This window comes from Doryrhamphus excisus, linkage group LG10 (assembly GCF_037039965.1).
Source record: "Doryrhamphus excisus strain RoL-2023G ecotype Guam linkage group LG10, RoL_Dexc_Guam_v1.1, whole genome shotgun sequence".
NCBI classification, from domain to species: domain Eukaryota; kingdom Metazoa; phylum Chordata; class Actinopteri; order Syngnathiformes; family Syngnathidae; genus Doryrhamphus; species Doryrhamphus excisus.
The window spans coordinates 5,691,298-5,707,634 of NC_136366.1; the positions used below are offsets into that span (position 1 = coordinate 5,691,298).

The 16,337-nt window shown below is 44.9% G+C and overlaps 3 protein-coding genes across 7 annotated transcripts; 1 reads left to right on the forward strand and 2 right to left on the reverse strand.

The window, feature by feature from the left end:
• Positions 1-314: 314 nt before the first annotated feature.
• On the reverse strand, positions 315-6,507 carry tspan14 (tetraspanin 14). Of its 4 annotated transcripts, XM_078793904.1 has the most exons (10): positions 6,157-6,507; positions 5,956-6,015; positions 4,273-4,353; positions 2,838-2,888; positions 2,630-2,776; positions 2,390-2,560; positions 2,203-2,319; positions 1,110-1,160; positions 924-1,037; positions 315-862 (listed from the first exon to the last, which is right to left on the reverse strand). In XM_078793904.1, the coding sequence occupies exons 2-10, from the start codon at positions 5,974-5,976 to the stop codon at positions 797-799; spliced, it is 819 nt and encodes a 272-aa protein (XP_078650030.1). In that variant the 5' UTR covers positions 5,977-6,015; positions 6,157-6,507; the 3' UTR covers positions 315-796. The 4 variants fall into 4 exon arrangements, with proteins under 4 accessions (XP_078650030.1, XP_057914878.2, XP_057914846.2 ...); XM_058058895.2 differs by lacking the exon at positions 5,956-6,015 and having other exon boundaries at positions 316-862; positions 6,157-6,503; XM_058058863.2 differs by lacking the exons at positions 5,956-6,015; positions 6,157-6,507 and adding an exon at positions 4,839-5,141 and having other exon boundaries at positions 316-862.
• Positions 6,508-6,673: 166 nt separating this feature from the next.
• prph2b (peripherin 2b (retinal degeneration, slow)) lies at positions 6,674-12,007 on the forward strand. The gene is made up of 3 exons (XM_058064760.2): positions 6,674-7,521; positions 9,267-9,513; positions 11,221-12,007. Exons 1-3 carry the CDS (start codon positions 6,941-6,943, stop codon positions 11,413-11,415), a joined length of 1,023 nt encoding a protein of 340 aa, XP_057920743.2. The 5' UTR covers positions 6,674-6,940; the 3' UTR covers positions 11,416-12,007.
• A 325-nt stretch (positions 12,008-12,332) lies between these two features.
• Positions 12,333-16,130, reverse strand: LOC131119628 (uncharacterized). Of its 2 annotated transcripts, none has more exons than XM_058064755.2 (3): positions 15,958-16,130; positions 13,904-14,467; positions 12,333-13,832 (listed from the first exon to the last, which is right to left on the reverse strand). In XM_058064755.2, the coding sequence occupies exons 2-3, from the start codon at positions 14,458-14,460 to the stop codon at positions 13,019-13,021; spliced, it is 1,371 nt and encodes a 456-aa protein (XP_057920738.2). In that variant the 5' UTR covers positions 14,461-14,467; positions 15,958-16,130; the 3' UTR covers positions 12,333-13,018. The 2 variants fall into 2 exon arrangements, with proteins under 2 accessions (XP_057920738.2, XP_057920737.2); XM_058064754.2 differs by lacking the exon at positions 15,958-16,130 and adding an exon at positions 15,265-15,425.
• Positions 16,131-16,337: the final 207 nt, after the last annotated feature.

The window sequence follows — 16,337 nt, forward strand, 5'->3', positions numbered from 1 at the left end:
GAAAATCTTATATATTTATTATATATAACTTATATAATAGCAATATAAACTTTCTAGCTTTAGCTTTTAGTCTAGCTTAGACTCCAGCATACCCCCAACCTTAGAAGATAGATGGATGGGTCTAGGGGACCCCCGGTGTTTCATTAACTCTTTAGGCGTTTTTTTTCAAGAAAATCCAAAATTTATATTACTATTATATAAAGTTAAGTAATATAAAGTTTATATTACTTTTTCAAAAGCTTGTAGCTTGAAATGGTCATAGATGAATGCATACCGTAAATGATAAAAATCATCAGCATGTACAAATTTTATTTTATTTATCATTTTTAGTGAGGTAAATGGTTCTGTTTTAGGCCGTGTGTTACCATTCATATGAAAACAAGGGATTGTGGGTAACGTTGTTCCAAAAAACCTTTAATACGCAAGAATATAAAAAAGACTTTAATAAAGTAATACTGTCACATTTACTGGACGTTTGATGACCACGATGTGGAACTTAAGGAATCCAGTGTTAAAAAACAAAGGGTCACATGACCCACCTCCACTTCCTGGCCATCTTTATTTAAAAGTTGAGTGACAGGTCACTCTGACGTCACCATTTTGGTGAAAAAAATTAATATTACAAAATAGATCAAAAAGGCTTCAAGCGTTAGCAGTTAAGGAGATGCGACAGAGCTAAGGCAACCCCATCAAGGTGGACGCCATGTTCTCCATCACCATAGCAACCGCATCAAGGCAGAGAATCCCGGCGTGATTCCCAAAGAAGCACTGCTGATTCCGACACTCCCCGCCAGGCTCAGTAGGTCAGTCTGACCTTCTGGATGTCGGAGATGAGCGACTTAGCCAGGTAGATCCCCACGATCTGATGGGAGACATGTGGTAACTCGACAGTGGCGAGGATGACAACAATGTGTTGTTTGCACCTGCAGCAGAGAGATGACGAGGAAGGCCCCCGCCAGCGTGTAGAGGTTTCCAGGTAACCAGTCCTCCAGCGCCGCCATGCAACCTTTCATGTAAATGTGCTCCGCCCACTCGCTCTTTCAAAACAACACTTAAGTTAGCTGCTGGTCCGTTGGAAACAGGCAACGGGAAACAGGAAGTGGCATCACCTCTTGTAGCTTTCTCACACCGTATCCACATTGGGTGTTCAGCACAGAGTCCTAGAGCGTGTATATACACACACACACACACACACACAATGCAGTGAATTAGTGCAGGCCAAATTTAAGCTTACTGAAGAGCATCATCAAATATAATAAAATGGAAAAATCAGTGGTGGTTTTACAAGAATAAAGTCGAAATGTGTGGAGGGAAAATGGAGAGAATAAAGCTGTAATATTTGGAGGAACACCAACATTTTAGTATTTGAAATATTTACTTTTTTCTTCATATCTGTAATATGAAAAAAACAACAAAAAAATAAAGTTCAACAAAAAGCGGTAATTTTTGGAAAAAGTTACAATATTAAGGGAATAAAGTCCAAATATTCTAACAACACTTACAAAGAATATCAAACATAAATAATATTTGGAAACTAATAAAAAAAAACTGCAAAAATGTACATGTCATTTTACAAGAATATGATGAGGGAAGTGAACATTTCAGTATAAAGTGGTTAGCGCGCAGACCTCACAGCTAGGAGACCCAGGTTCGATTCCACCCTCGGACATCTCTGTGTGGAGTTTGCATGTTCTCCCCTGTGCATGCGTGGGTTTTCTCCGGGTACTCCGGTTACCCCCCCATTGGAAAAAAACATGCTAGGTTAATTGGCCACTTCAAATTGTCCATAGGTGTGAATATGAGTGTGAATGGTTGTTTGTCTATATGTGCCCTGTGATTTGGCTAGCGACCAGTCCAGGGTGTACCCCGCCTCTCGCCCAAAGATAGCTGGGATAGGCTCCAGCATGCCCGCGACCCTCGTAAGGATAAGCGGTAGAAAATTAATGAATGAAAATGATTTGATCTCTTTAGTTATAGTTGAGTCATTTACATCCCTGCTTTCTATAGATTAAAAAATCTAATTAGGAGTTAACGATGAACAAAATGTAATTAATTGCGATTAAATATTTTAATGAAATGACAGCCTTCGCAGTATTAGCATGTTTCAACACACAAAATGCATCCCTCGTCTGGCCAAGTTTCCGATTCATCACTTAGTATCTGGTATCACGAGTAAAGCTCGGGCATTTGAGATCAACTCACCGCGGGGTCGACGACGCAGCAGGAAAATGGCACGCCACATTTGAGAGAAGGTTTGTCACAGCCGTAGTAAGGGTTCTGCTCCCAGTCTTTGGGTCCTTCGGCGCCACAGCAGGATCTCTGTCACACAAACGAGCACGGCCATGTTTTCCCGGAGGCAAGCTTCAACAACGTGCTGCCCGAGTTTTACCGTCTGCTGCAGCGAATCGATCAGGTTCTTAAGATCGTCGTCCGTTTCGTAAGCTTTGATGTTTGCCAGCAAGAAGTCGCTGAGCCAGTTCCGGAGTTGACTCTGGAAAAGCACCGCCAGCACGGCGACCCCCAGCTCCAGGAAGATGATGAAGCAAATCAAGCCGGAAAACTGATGCAGAAACACAAATGTGACACAAGCAGGGCTGGCGACGCGGTGGACGAGTGTTTTCATACGCACAAACTTCAGCAGGCAGATGTTTTCCCTCAGAGCGCCCACGCAGCCTGCAAAGCCCAGAGTGAAAGAAACTCCGCCCACCAGCAGCACCAACCAGACCGGGTCAAAAGCGCTACGCTGGGTCAATTGACTCAGATTCTGAAGCACTCCCTATTGAAACACAAACTTGATGTAACGTCTGTGAACGGGATGCGAATGACGACTGCTTCACCTTCTCACTCCATGCCCAAATCCCGGCTGCGATGAGGAGCAATCCAGCAAGCTGCAACACACACAGTTTAGTTCAGTTCACCAGGAAGATGGCCGAAGGCTTTGTTGGTCAGGTATGTCCACGGGGGGTGTCACGCTACACATGTCAAGTAAACAACAGCAAGCGTTTACGGCGTCATGCGTCTCCTCGGTAAACAAACACGGTGCAGTCCAGTCTTTGGAAAGAGGGAGTCATGGTTCGCTGTAGTGCCACAGAGAAGCCAGATCTTCAAACGCCGCCATCTTGCTTGGTTAAGCTTGCTTTGGAAATCTTTTCCAGACCGATAAATCTCGATTAATCTCAGTTGTGCTTTAATATCACTTTTTGCCCCATTCACTCCGTGCTGGACTGCTGTGCCCTGCCACATTTTTACTCATGTTTTAACTGTGTATAAACGAATGAATGTTGTATTTTAACGTATCTTTTACTCTGTTTACTCGTTTTTATTCAACTCCATTTTCTGTAGTGTCTTTGAATATTTTGAAAAGCGCTATACAAATAAAATGTATTATTATTATTTAAAAACTGCATTTTGTGTTCTGTTGCGTTGTCATTGACTAATATTTAAAACATTTACATGAAACATTTAAGTGTGACAAGCATGCAAAAAAATACCAAACCAGGAAGGGGGCAAACACTTTTAACCACCACTGTGTGTGTATGTGTATATATATATATATATATATATATACACATATGCATATATATATATATACACTAAGGCTGGGTGATACAGAAGTTAGCAACAGTGCTAACTCAATTAATTTCTGTCATGCTCCCCCTAAGGGAGAGAAAAGACTGAAAAGTGAAACAAGGATGGACAGCTTAGAAGAAAATTTAAGAGTCAAATTGCATGTTGAGTACTATTTATATTTATACAATTTATAAATTTGTACATGTTGGTAGGTCTGCATTGAAATGATAGCCTCCCCCCATGACAGTTCCCTCACTCCACTATTTGGGAAGCACTTTATTACACGAAAAGGAAGTGGGAAAGCATCAAAGGTCCCATTTAGCAAAGTTAGGCGTGTGCTCGAGACATGCTATACCCCATAATGACCACTAGGTGGTAATATTTCTTTGTGACAACCTTTTCCTTTGTATTTATATACCGTTCTGGGTGTGCACGAGACATGCTGTGCCCCATAATGACCACTCGGTGGCGCCTTTTTTTTAACACTTTCCTTTTCGTTAAAATATACTTGATGGAAGCCTTCAGGGTTCTTATTCTTCCTGTAAATATTATGAGTAGTCAACAGGGACTGCTGTGACGTCGTTGGTGTAATTCATATTTAATTTTGCTTTTTATCCCAGTCTCAAAATGTCACCATATCGAAAAGGTGTCTGTAGCAACACTGCCTGTTTAGCAATACTGTTTTCAAAAGTACAAACTCACCCAAAAGACGATGTTGTAAGTGAACATGATGTACTTGTAGCAGCAGTTGACCTCCGCGTTGACATAGCGATAATAATACATCTGTAACAAATAATAATGGCTATGAACATAAACACAATGACACGTTACAAGTGCTGTATTTGCAAAAAACAGCAAAAAATGCAAGATTGTATGTATGTGAAGTTGTTTAGTGTTACAAACGTCTTCAATCATGAAGCTAACTTTGTTCGCATCTCACCCGAAACAGCGAAGATGAGCCATGCTAGCTTAGCAAACGTCAACAAATGAACTAATAAAAACATCGTCAATCTTCATCACCTATGAATGGAAGGAATCCGATTTCTAAGTACACCAGATGTGTTGTTTTCCTTGTTGAAGATGTCGGATTGCAGATTGGTATGTATGAGAGGTTATTATATGAAGTTTTACCAAATCTGCTCTATAATGCTGACTTGGTTCACGTCTCAGCGGAAACGGCCAAGATGATCCAAGCTTGCCAAACGTCAAAGAATGAGCGAATAAAGCATCAAAGCATCACGTCAAAGTTCAAATACAGTCTTCCTCACCTCCGGTTCATGAAAAAATAGGTTTGAAACTCGTACTGTTTTCCTTGTTGTGTCGAGATGGCGGATGGCGTGTTTTCGATGTCCTAACCATCCAAAAGTTGAAGAAAAGGGTAAAAAAAATAGCGGAAGTGTGTAAAGTTTGACCGAATGCAGGAATATGGCTGATTAAACACTATTACATTATCGCAACAATAACCCCGTCCAAGCAATGCATATTTGTCAACGTAAAGGCAACAACATAAACAAATAGACGAAGAAAGTTGTGGTAATGAAACTTTTTACTTTTTCTTTCATCGCTTTCTGGCTGCCGCGCACTAAGAAAAATTAGAGCGCACCACTGCCACCCTGCGGATGGGAGTGGCAAACCATTCATACTCACATTCATACCTATGGACAATTTGGAGTCGTCAATTAACCTAGCATGTTTTTGGAATGTGGGAGGAACAAGTTTCGTGTTTTGGACTGTAAATAAACATATAGTACAATATCCATCAGTGGCCTGTGGTGACATTCATGGCTCGTGTGTATAGAAGAAAAAAATCCCAATAAATATGAGATCAAAATGTCATAATCATGATTGGAAAGCCATCATTCTGAGATTAAAAGTGAGAAAGCCATAATTATGAGATTAATGATAGATAATAATAGATATCAAAAATCGAAATTATGAGATTCATCACATGGCACTCGCCATATCCACGGTTTGTATATCATCATTTAGACTTTTGATATAATCATTTAGACTCTTGATATCATCATTTAGACTTTTGACATCATAATTTAGAGTCTTGATATCATGATTTAGACTTTTGATATTATCATTTTGATTTTTGATATCATCATTTTGACGTTTGATATCATTTAGACATTTGATATCATCATTTAGACTTTTGATATCATTTAGACTCTTGATATCATGATTTAGACGTTTGATATAGTCATTTAGACATTTGATATCATCATTTAGACTTTTGATATCATCATTTAGACTTTTGATATCATTTAGACTTTTGATATCATCATTTAGACATTTGATATCATCATTTAGACTTTTGATATCATCATTTAGACATTTGATATCATCATTTAGACATTTGATATCATCATTTAAACTTACAATTGGGAAACGGGCTTCCATGGCTGGGACATGGAGTCCAAACTTGGGGGGTGGGGGGTTCTAATATTAATCCGGGTTTTGCATCAAGAGGATGACAAGAAAAAGAAGAAAGTAATTAACTTTGGTTGATGATGTCATCAAATTGAAATACTTCCAAGTCCCATTTTACGTATTATGTATTATGATTTTATGAACTCTTACCTTCTATCCGGATATGCGGTCCAGCCTTCCTGTCCTTGTCCAGGAAAGCGTCTGACACGCTGCAGTAAAAGTCGAATGGCCTCCTGGTGAGTTCAGGTATTCCATCTGCTAAGCATGAAAATATGTAAATATCTTTAATGTGCGCATTAGCATATGACATTGCTTCTGTGTTCTATTGTCGGATGATGAAAAATCATGATGTGCTTGAAAGAAAGACGCTGCTGTGAAGGTCGGTGGTAGGAAGTAATGGTGAACAATGACTGCCATTCATATTCATATTCATGTTTCATCATGGCAATCCTCCCCTGACTGCACGCCACTGGTAGATAGGTACATGTCATACATGACATATATGCTATTTCCTTATTCGGATGTCATGCCAGGGCATGAAAGGACCCCCCCCCGTGCCCCTCCTACCGCCCCCTCCCCTCCACGAAGCCAATTAGAGCTAAGTCTGATTAGCGGTGATCAGCTGATCTGTGTTAACTGGATCAGGCTTATCAGCTTGCCATGACAAGTTTGGGCTCCCATTGGAATCGCATCCAGCGCCCTGGAAGGAGTCGGAAGGCTTTGGGGAAAGTTTGGGAGCTGCGGATGCCATGGGAGCCCAGCGAGGCCCCGGCCAGCATGGACTGTCCTGACATGCAGTGTGGCGCCATGGATCTAAAAGCTGGAGTTGCTTTAGCCGCTTCCACCCGGATCCCATTGTGAAGCTCTTGTGACGTCGCCGAGGTTCTCGAGGAAGCCTTCTGTGTTCCCGCGTTTGGATCGTGCTGCCGTGAAGATGCCGTTTATGCCGGTGAAGTTCAACCTGCAGAAGCGGGTGAAGCTGGCCCAGGGTCTATGGATGCTCTACTGGTTCTCGGTCATCGTGGGCATCCTCATCTTCAGCCTCGGCATCTTCTTCAAGGTGGAGCTGCGCAAGAGAAGCGAGTTGATGGACGAGAGCGAGAGCCACCTGGTGCCCAACCTGCTCATCCTGGTGGGGCTGCTGGCCTGCGGCCTCAACGCCTTCGGAGGCAAAGTGTGCCACGACTCCCTAGACCCGCTCAAGTTCTCCAAGTGGAAGCCCATGCTCAAAAACTTTCTGCTGCTCTGCTGCGGCTTCAACGTCCTGCTGCTTCTGGTGGCGCTGCTCTGCTTCCTCATGCAGTTCGCCGTCTACCTGACGCTGTCCGAAGGTCTGAAGAACAGCATCCGCTTCTACAAGGACACCGACACGCCGGGGCGCTGCTTCATGAAAAGAACTCTGGACTTGACGCAGATTGAGTTCCGCTGCTGCGGGAACAACAACTTCAGGGACTGGTTTGAGGTCCAGTGGATCAGCAACCGCTACCTGGACATGAGCAACGACGAGATCAAAGAGTGAGTCTCAGCATCCTCATAGATTTTTGACACGCTAGAGTAGAGAAATCTCCGTCCTGGTAGGACGAGGATCTAGAGGGGACACAAATGTGATGTGTTGTCATGCTACGTTACCGTGGCGCATGATGCAAATGAGCTCATGACTATTTCTCATCTTGCTTGAGCTCTGAGCACGCGAGGATACACGAGAGAGCTAATGAGAATGAGGTCAGCAGAGGATGAGGAAGGAATTAGGAGGGTGAAAGTTCTCCTAAGTCTCTAATCTCGCACGATGTGATCTTTCCTGACATGACAAGGTCAGTGACGTCTGAACTCACCCTCACGCTCCTCGGCTCTCATCTTGCACCTCATGGTATTTCAGTCTCATTCCAAAGCCCGCCTCAAGTCTCAAGTTAAGGCTCATGTTGTCATGTTGTCTCATGTCAATTCGCTGTCTCAACTCTCACTTCCAGCCTGTTTTCAAGTCTATCTCATTAAGCTCCAGTTGTGGTCTCAATCTCATTCGGCTCTCAATTCCAGCCTCATGTCAAATCTCATTCAATATCTCATTCAGCTCTCAATTGTAGCCTCATGTCAAATCTCATTCAATATCTCATTCAGCTCTCAATTCGAGCCTCATGTCAAATCTCATTCAATATCTCATTCAGCTCACAATTCGAGCCTCATGTCAAACCTCATTCAATATCTAATTCAGCTCTCAATTCGAGCCTCATGTCAAATCTCACTCAATATCTCATTCAGATCTCATGTCAAGTCTCAATCTCATTTCAGCTCTCAATTTGAGCCTCATGTCAAATCTCATTCAAATCTCATTCAGATCTCATGTCAAGTCTCAATCTCATTTCAGCTCTCAATTTGAGCCTCATGTCAAATCTCATTCAGATCTCATGTCAAGTCTCAATCTCATTTCATCTCGCACTTGGAGTCTCATGTCAAGTCTCAATCTCATTTCAGCTCTCACTTGGAGTCTCATGTCAAGTCTCAATCTCATTTCAGCTCTCACTTGGTATCTCATAACAAGTCTCAATCTCATTTCAACTCTGATTTGAAGTCTCATGTTGTCTCAATGTCATTCAACTGTCACTTGGAATCTCATGCCACTTCTCAGTCTCATTTCAGCTCTCACTTGGAATCTCATGTCATATCAACCTGATTTCAGCTCTCACTTGGAGTCTCATGTCATCTCAATCTCATTCAGTTTTCACTTGGAATCTCATATCAAGTCTCAATCTCATTTCAACTCTCACTCAAAGTCTCATGTCATTGCAATCTCATTCAGCTCTCGCTTGGTATCTCATGTCAAGTCTCAGTCTCATTTCCGCTCTCTGTTGCAATCTCATGTCGTCTCAATCTCATTCAGCTCTCATTTGGAATCCCATGTCAAGTCACAATCTCATTTCCGCTCTGTGTTGGAGTCTCATGTCATTTCAATCTCATTCAGCTCTTATTTGGTATCTCATAACAAGTCTCAATCCAATTTCAACTCTCACTTGAAGTCTCATGTTGTCTCAATGTCATTCAACTCTTACTTGGAATCTCATGTTGTCTCAATGTCATTTCAGCTCTCTGTTGGAGTCTCATGTCGTCTCAATCTCATTTCCACTCTCTGTTGGAATCTCATTGCCGTGTCTCATGTGAAGATATGATATTATGATGATGCAGAATTGTCTCGCCAGTCATAAAAAGATGGCGTGCGGTCAGATTTGAACTCGCGTTGACGTCCTGGTTGTCTTCTCGCCTGGCAGTCGTGTCCTCAGCAACGTGGAAGGGAAGTTCCTCATGGACAGCGTCCCGTTCAGCTGCTGTAATCCCGGTTCGCCTCGGCCCTGCATACAGCATCACCTGACCAATAACTCCGCCCACTACGACTACGACCACCGCACCGAGGAGCTCAACATCTGGACGAGGGGCTGCCGCGAGTCCCTCTTCTCCTACTTCAGCGGCCTGATGACTTCCATCGGCGTGCTCATCATCACCACCATCATCCTGGAGGTAAGAGGCCTCGGCCAATCAGCACAAAGCATACATGCGTCATACAGCTGTTGTCATTTCTTCATGTGTGATAGTGGATAGTCTAGTGTTAGTGATACGGAAATATCCATACTTCTGATACCGGCTCTTTGTGTTTTAAAATTGATCCTCAAATAAAAATATTGATACTTTAGATGCTTCAGTCATTTGCAATAATGTCTTCATTCTGGAATACTTAATGATTCACTAATTGTAGTAATTGACTTGCTTTGTTTAAATGACTATTGTCATCATTATATATTATATACTATTTGATATGATTTTGTCCTGTTTTTTTCTCTTTCATTCATTCATTCATTTTCTACTGTTTTTCCTCACGAGGGTCACTGGGTGGGGGTGCTGGAGCCTATCCCAGCTGTCTTCGGGTGAGAGGCGGGGTACACCCTGGACTGGTGGCCAGCCAATCACAGGGCACATATAGACAAACAACCATTCACACTCACATTCATACCTATGGACAATTTGGAGTCGCTAATTAACCTAGCATGTTTTTGGAACGTGGGAGGAAACTGGAGTACCCGGAGAAAACCCACGCATGCATGGGCAGAACATGCAAATTCCACACAGAGATGGCCGAGAGTGGAATTGAACCCTGTGAGGTCTGCGTATTAACCACTCGTCCGCCGTGCAGCCGTTTTTTTTTTCTCTTGTATATTGTAAATCACCCCTTCAGGGTTTCAAATAAATCATCATTGAATGTAATCATTTCTTTTAAATAATTATAATCATAATAATAATAGTCAAATCATTGACCTGATGGATAAATGAAGCAAACGTCTTGTCTTCTTTATGCTATGATTCCTTATTCCTTATGGACATATCACACAAAGTGTCGGTATCGGATCGGCATCGAATCGGCATCGCACATCACGAATGGAAGCCACTAGCGTGAGAGACGTGATGGCGTGCGCCCAACTTTGACCCCCACGTGACATCAGAGTAAAAGAAACACCTTCATTATTTTTCCTGTGAAATAATGGCCAAAATTGATAGGCATTTTCATAAATTGTAATGTAGTTATTTACAAAATGATTCATTTTTCTGAGCACTTCTTTACAACTCGGCACAAAAAAGGAAGTCATCATTGTGATTTAGAAAGGCTTCCTGGGTGCGGACAGGGAAAACGTAGAAGCCGATGAAAACAGAAGCTTCTAAGGAAGCTCACTGAGGATCAGAGACTATTCTAGAAGGGTTAATCCGACTTCCCGCACCGAGTTGCATTCTGGGAAGATCAGCCTTGCTGCGTTTGGCGCCAATGTGGGTCAAAACAACAAGCCATGATGACAGAGGCGGATTTAAGAGTCGCATCCTGAACTCAATCGGCTCACATCTGTTTGACTTGAGCTCAAGCTCCGCCCCCTGCTGTCAGATAGGCTCCGATTGGTCAAATACCTTTCCTTGGTTTTTAAAGTTAGGGCTGATAATAAGTTCCTGTCAGTGCCTAATTGGCTCGTGCACCTTGGGAAGGTGCAGGATGGTATTTAATATATTTATATATTTATATTTTATTTTCCATTTTTGCTGTTGTTTATTGAAGTGTTCTTGTTAAATTCTATTTTTAGAATGTGCCTCACTTTGGTTGTCCCTGGTTTAGGAAGGCTGCAGGAAGTGTGATGATGGAAACCAAACTCAACTTTCCGTGTGTGTGTGTGTGTGTGTGTGTTGCAGTCGTTAGACATGGCGGGCTTGAAGTACCTTAGCACGGCTCTGGAAACCATGGCAGACCCGGACAACCCCGAGTGCGAGAGCGAAGGCTGGCTTCTGGAGAAAGGCGTTAAGGAGACGTTGATGGATCTTCTGGCTAAGGTCAAGACTGCGGGCAAGTCCAACAACGTGGGGGAAGGCGGGGAGGAGGCCACCTGAAGGCCCCAACCACTGGCAGAGAGCTGCTAGCACGCACACACACACACACTCTGTAAATAAACACATCATCAAGATTCTTCTCTTACAATAAGCTAACATGAAAGTTTTTTTTACTTGTAAGCCAAAGCAGTACACACACACACACACACACAAACACACACACACTAAAGCCCCTTTCCCAGGGACTCTTCCTGGTAAACCAAACACAAAAAATGGCGGCTGAGTAGAAACATCGAAACTGTTAGGGGGAACCTTTTTACACGGATAGTCTTTGTTTTGGTGGGAACTGGGTGGGGTGGTGTACACCAGCATAAATAGGAAAGTTCCTGCAGTGGAAAAGGGGCGACTGTGTTCATTTGTAGATGTTTTATTGTTAGAAATGATCTCATTGTCGCTCAGAGCTATTAGTTAAAAATCCAAATAAAAGTGTTGCATGTTACAGTGTGTCACCGTCACTGCCTACCTGGCTGGAGAAGAAGAGATTGACGCTGTTTGCCGTGTAAAATGACGATGTAGATGTGTCGTAAATGTTAGTAATCCTGAAAATATATTTTATTCAGGAAAAATGTTCCTAATAAAGAGACAACAAATACGCGACACCGTGAAGGTCCTTTGATTGACAGGCCACTTCCCGCCCCAATTAGTCAGCTCGGATAAGCCCCGCCCGCGGCCTACAAAGCAGCTCATGCACCGGAGCAGCGTGGCCACCAGAGGGCAGTGTTCTTCCTTTCGTGTTCCTCCATATGAAACATCAAACAGCTGATTAATATGTTATATAAACATATATATGAAATGTTGCTAATTAAATGTGTGATTTTAACTTACCATTTAGTGCATTTTTAAAACAGGATTTCAGTCCAAAAAAAGAACAAATCCAACTGAAAACATGTATGGTTCCAAAAAAACATAACGAGGCCTTGTTTTCACAATTTATTACAAAAACACGTCAAACTGCTTTGCGCTAATGAGCAAACACGAGACTGATGCAATACAACATGGAGGCTAAAGGGGAACGACACAAGCTTCTTTTTTTTTTTAACAGTTTTTTGATACAAACTTTGTCAGATAGTTCAAGTCGAGCATCAACACGCCACGCTCCAACCAGCAGTTTTCACGCCACCGATGAGTGGAACTGAATGATGAACTTGGAATAAACGTGTTGCTACGGTAACAAGGAGGGGCTCCTTCCTCGCCGGTGATGTTTTCAACATCGTTTGTATATTTCGAATATGACAACAACATCCCAAACGTCCCCGGGGGTCAGAAACTACAAAAGATGGCCGCTGCAGGTTGGAGACCTCATGCAAACAGAAACAGCCAATCAAATAACTTGGGAAGGAAGTGGGCGGAAACATTAAACATTTGGAGATAAAGGTTCCGACGTGAAGTGCTTTTAGCGCAACTTGATGGCTGAAGAAACAAGTCGATACCACGCCGCTGGGGAATGTTCCACTTCCTGTTGGCCGATGGGAAATGGAGTGTGGCTGAGGGTGGGGGGCGGGCCGCCGTCACTTCTGACCGTATTTTACACCAGACCACAAAGCACCTTGTCCCCAAGCAGGCCCCGCCCCCTGGACTCAGCACCACCACCAGTCATGTGACGTCACTCAGAGTCGGTTTCGAGCGGCGCCGTCTCATCTAAGACGCCCCTCTCCGCGATGGCAGCGGCAATGGCGGCGTCCAGGTGTGCCTTCTTGTGGCGGGAGAAGCTGGACGAGTGCATGAAGGTCTTGTTGCAGGTGGTGCACGTGAAGGTCTTGGTCTTGGCGCCGGGAAGACGGGCCTTCCCCCGCTCCATGCCATCCGCCCCCCGGTGGCTCTGCAGATGTCGCGCCAGACCAGAGGCGTGGCTGAAGTGCTTCCCACACTGGCTGCAGCCATGGCGCTCGGCCCCGCCCGCGTCCTCCTCCGAGGGGGCGGGCCCCCGCTTGCCCACCCGCCCTCCGCGGCGGCGCCGGTTCTTCTTGCAGAGCGTGTAAAAGTTGGGCTTGTCGCGGGAGCAGAGCTTGAGGCGGATCTTGAGGTCAGACGAGGTCTCGGCCAGGTTCTCCTTGCCGGGCGTGTAGTTGTCCAGCAGCTCCTTCACGTGCGTCACCTGATGTTTGGACAGCTGCGTGGACGTGCGGAAACTCATGTCGCACTGCGGGCAGGCGTAGAACTTGTCGCTGCCCGCCACCTGCACCATAGCCGACGGTTGCCTCTGCCGCTTGGCTTTCTTGTTCTTGCCGCCCATCTTTAGCGAACGGTGCACGGAGGGCGTGTTGTGAGCGAGGCCGGAATCCTTGGGGAGGACCTTTCCCTTCTTGTGGACCAGACGGTGGCGAGAGAGGCTGGAGCTGTGGTTGAACTCCTTGCCACAGATGTTGCACGGGTGGATCCGCCTCTTTCCGTGCAGCCGCAAGTGACTCCCCAGCATCCTGTAACACACACATGTTCACTTCCTGCCGCTGATGAGCGAGATGATGAGACTCCACCCCCAGGAACCCACCTGCTGCCCTTGAAGCTCATGCCGCAGTGTTGGCAGGTGTATCGAGCATCCTGGTGAGCGGGCTCCAAAGCGCGCTTAGCGGACGGCACGAGGTTGGCCGTCTTGGCGACGTGCGTCTGCTGGTGGCGGTAGAGGCTGGAGGCGTGGCTGTAGCACTTCCCGCAGTAGCTGCAGCGGTACTGCCTCTCGTCCGGCTCAAACTGGGCCTGGTCCGAGTCGGCCTCGCCGTCCAGCTGGCTGCTCCCCGCTTCCACCAGAACCTCGTGGTCCTCCTCGTCAGAGTCCATCTTTATCTCCACGCTCTGCTCCATCACCTCGCAGGGGTACACCTCCTCGTACGGCGCAAAGAAGGCCTCGTCCGTTTCGATCTTAAGCTGCTCGCCGCTCAGCTCCGGGTCGTCCGAGTCCTTCTTGACACACGAGATGGTGAACTTGGAGCCCACGTCCGCCCATTTGACCACATACTCGATGGGCTGCGTGTCCAACTCCACCGTGATGAAGTCCGCTCCCAGGGCATCCGCCTCCGACACCGTCAGCTCCGCCTCGGAGTCCTCCATCCTGAAGCTGGAAGTGGGCGGGGACAGGAAGTGATGTCGGCAGATGGACTAAGCCAATCAATACTGTGATTACTAAGAGAATATGCATTTGGGTTTTAACCATTTTGCGACAAATGTGACATTTATGATTTCCTTAGCAGGTTTGGGATAATAATTACTTGTATGCAATAAAATATCGTATCGACACAAATAAACTAATTTGAATTCGATCATCATAAACAACCGAGTGCCGCTGCAGCAAACATTGGACACTTGAAACGGACTCCAATCAAATGATGGACGTTTTAAGCACTATCCGTCTCTGAGAGCCCTTCTTTAGCGTGTGGGCCTCTACCTCACACATTTCATTCCTATCGCTCTTTTTGGACTGCAGTGGGCCAAAATAAATACAAATGACAGTGAGAATCAAGCATCAATCGGAATCATAGCATTCAATGTAATGGCTGATGGTGATGTCACGATTAAAACCGACAGGCGCCTAGCAGTGCATCCATGATTAAAGCTTTCTTATTTCTAACATATATAAGATGCAAAACACCGCCGAATATTGCAGCAAAGCGCCAAAATTCACAAGACATATTAAAATGTGGCCGGTGTGTATCTGGAGTCGTTCAAAGAGAGAGGGGCATTAAAACATCATTTTCAGAATGAAGTTCCGGGGCTCGGCTGCTGGGCTCGGCGGCAGTGACGAGGAAGCAGCGGGGGCATTCCTCCCCCCCACCTTCGCTCGTAAAGTGGGCCAAAATGCCGCCAAGCGCAGACAGCGAAAATGCTGACAAAGGCTTTGGCGTTTTAGGAACTCACCGAGCTGGAAAACGTCAAATAGGAACGTTAAATGTTGCCGGCGGAGACGGTCACAATAAACAGGAAGAAGAGGACGTGGACACAAAGCATTGTGGGAAAGGATTAAATGGTTAGGAGCAGCGGAAGTGCCCTGGGTGCTCCTTCAAAGTAAAACCCGAAACACACACAAAATAGTTCGTTGTCACCAAACAGCATACATAAATGCAATAACATTCAAATATGAATATTTGTCATATAATATGAAGGAGTACGATTGTTTTAGTAGCAAGGGATGACTTATATTGATTAGTAAACATGCTATGTTTTCGCCTGCTATTGACAGTTTGGACATGGTAAAACTATGTAAATTAGCATGCCATATAACGCGCTCTATGATTGGCTGGAGATGTCCCGCCTCAAAGTGAAGGTAAGTAGACAGGGCAGGGAGAAGAAATAATGTACTGTACATGTATGCGTCATTAACCTGACATATATGAAACTGTGTCAACGTGAAGATCATAAAGCGTATCTCCAGCCAATCACACAACTCATCGGATGCCTCCATCGAGGAAAACGGAAGCAGGATAAAGGATACATTTGGTTACTGCAGAAACTTCTTTAGATCACCAACTAATGCTACGCTCGTCTTTCTGTTCGCGGTCAGAACTTCCACAGCCATCATTGGCCAATTAAGGAATTCATTTGGAATCTTACAGCTTAATCCGGAACGGTACCGCGTCTCCTGTTTCGATCCTGATCGGGAACGACTAGAGTCGCTGGACTGCCGAAGCTGGACCACATCAACCGAAGCGTAGGATCCAGTCACCGCTGCAGCACCACGGCGGGGGCGGGACAGACGCCGCGGCGCGTACGCAGTGGTACGACGCCTCTGATTGGTGCAGAAGCTGCAACGGGCTGCTCGAACATCGCTTTTGATTGGCTGGCGACTGACACGAACTATCGCGAAGCTTTGTTCTGACGGATAACGCAAAAGGGACAAATCAGTGTCGTTGAGACAGTGGAGGAAAATTGATGCTGCAATTCAGATCCACGTCCTGCAAGTTTATCACTTCACTAATGTACGCGTAATTACT

Bases quoted from the DNA above. Each gene is read 5' to 3' on its own strand.
- tspan14 (XM_078793904.1), bottom strand. From the start codon at position 5,976: ATGGAAGCCCGTTTCCCAATT. The intron at 1,038-1,109 runs GTGATGCCACTT...TTGTTTTGAAAG, and splicing joins GTGTGAGAAAGCTACAAGAG to AGCGAGTGGGCGGAGCACAT. The intron at 863-923 runs GTGCAAACAACA...GTCTCCCATCAG, and splicing joins TCGTCATCTCTCTGCTGCAG to ATCGTGGGGATCTACCTGGC.
- prph2b (XM_058064760.2), top strand. From the start codon at position 6,941: ATGCCGTTTATGCCGGTGAAGTTCAACCTGCAGAAGCGGGTGAAGCTG. The intron at 7,522-9,266 runs GTGAGTCTCAGC...CTCGCCTGGCAG, and splicing joins AGCAACGACGAGATCAAAGA to TCGTGTCCTCAGCAACGTGG. The intron at 9,514-11,220 runs GTAAGAGGCCTC...TGTGTGTTGCAG, and splicing joins TCACCACCATCATCCTGGAG to TCGTTAGACATGGCGGGCTT.
- LOC131119628 (XM_058064755.2), bottom strand. From the start codon at position 14,460: ATGGAGGACTCCGAGGCGGAGCTGACGGTGTCGGAGGCGGATGCCCTG. The intron at 13,833-13,903 runs GTGGGTTCCTGG...TGTGTGTTACAG, and splicing joins ATGAGCTTCAAGGGCAGCAG to GATGCTGGGGAGTCACTTGC.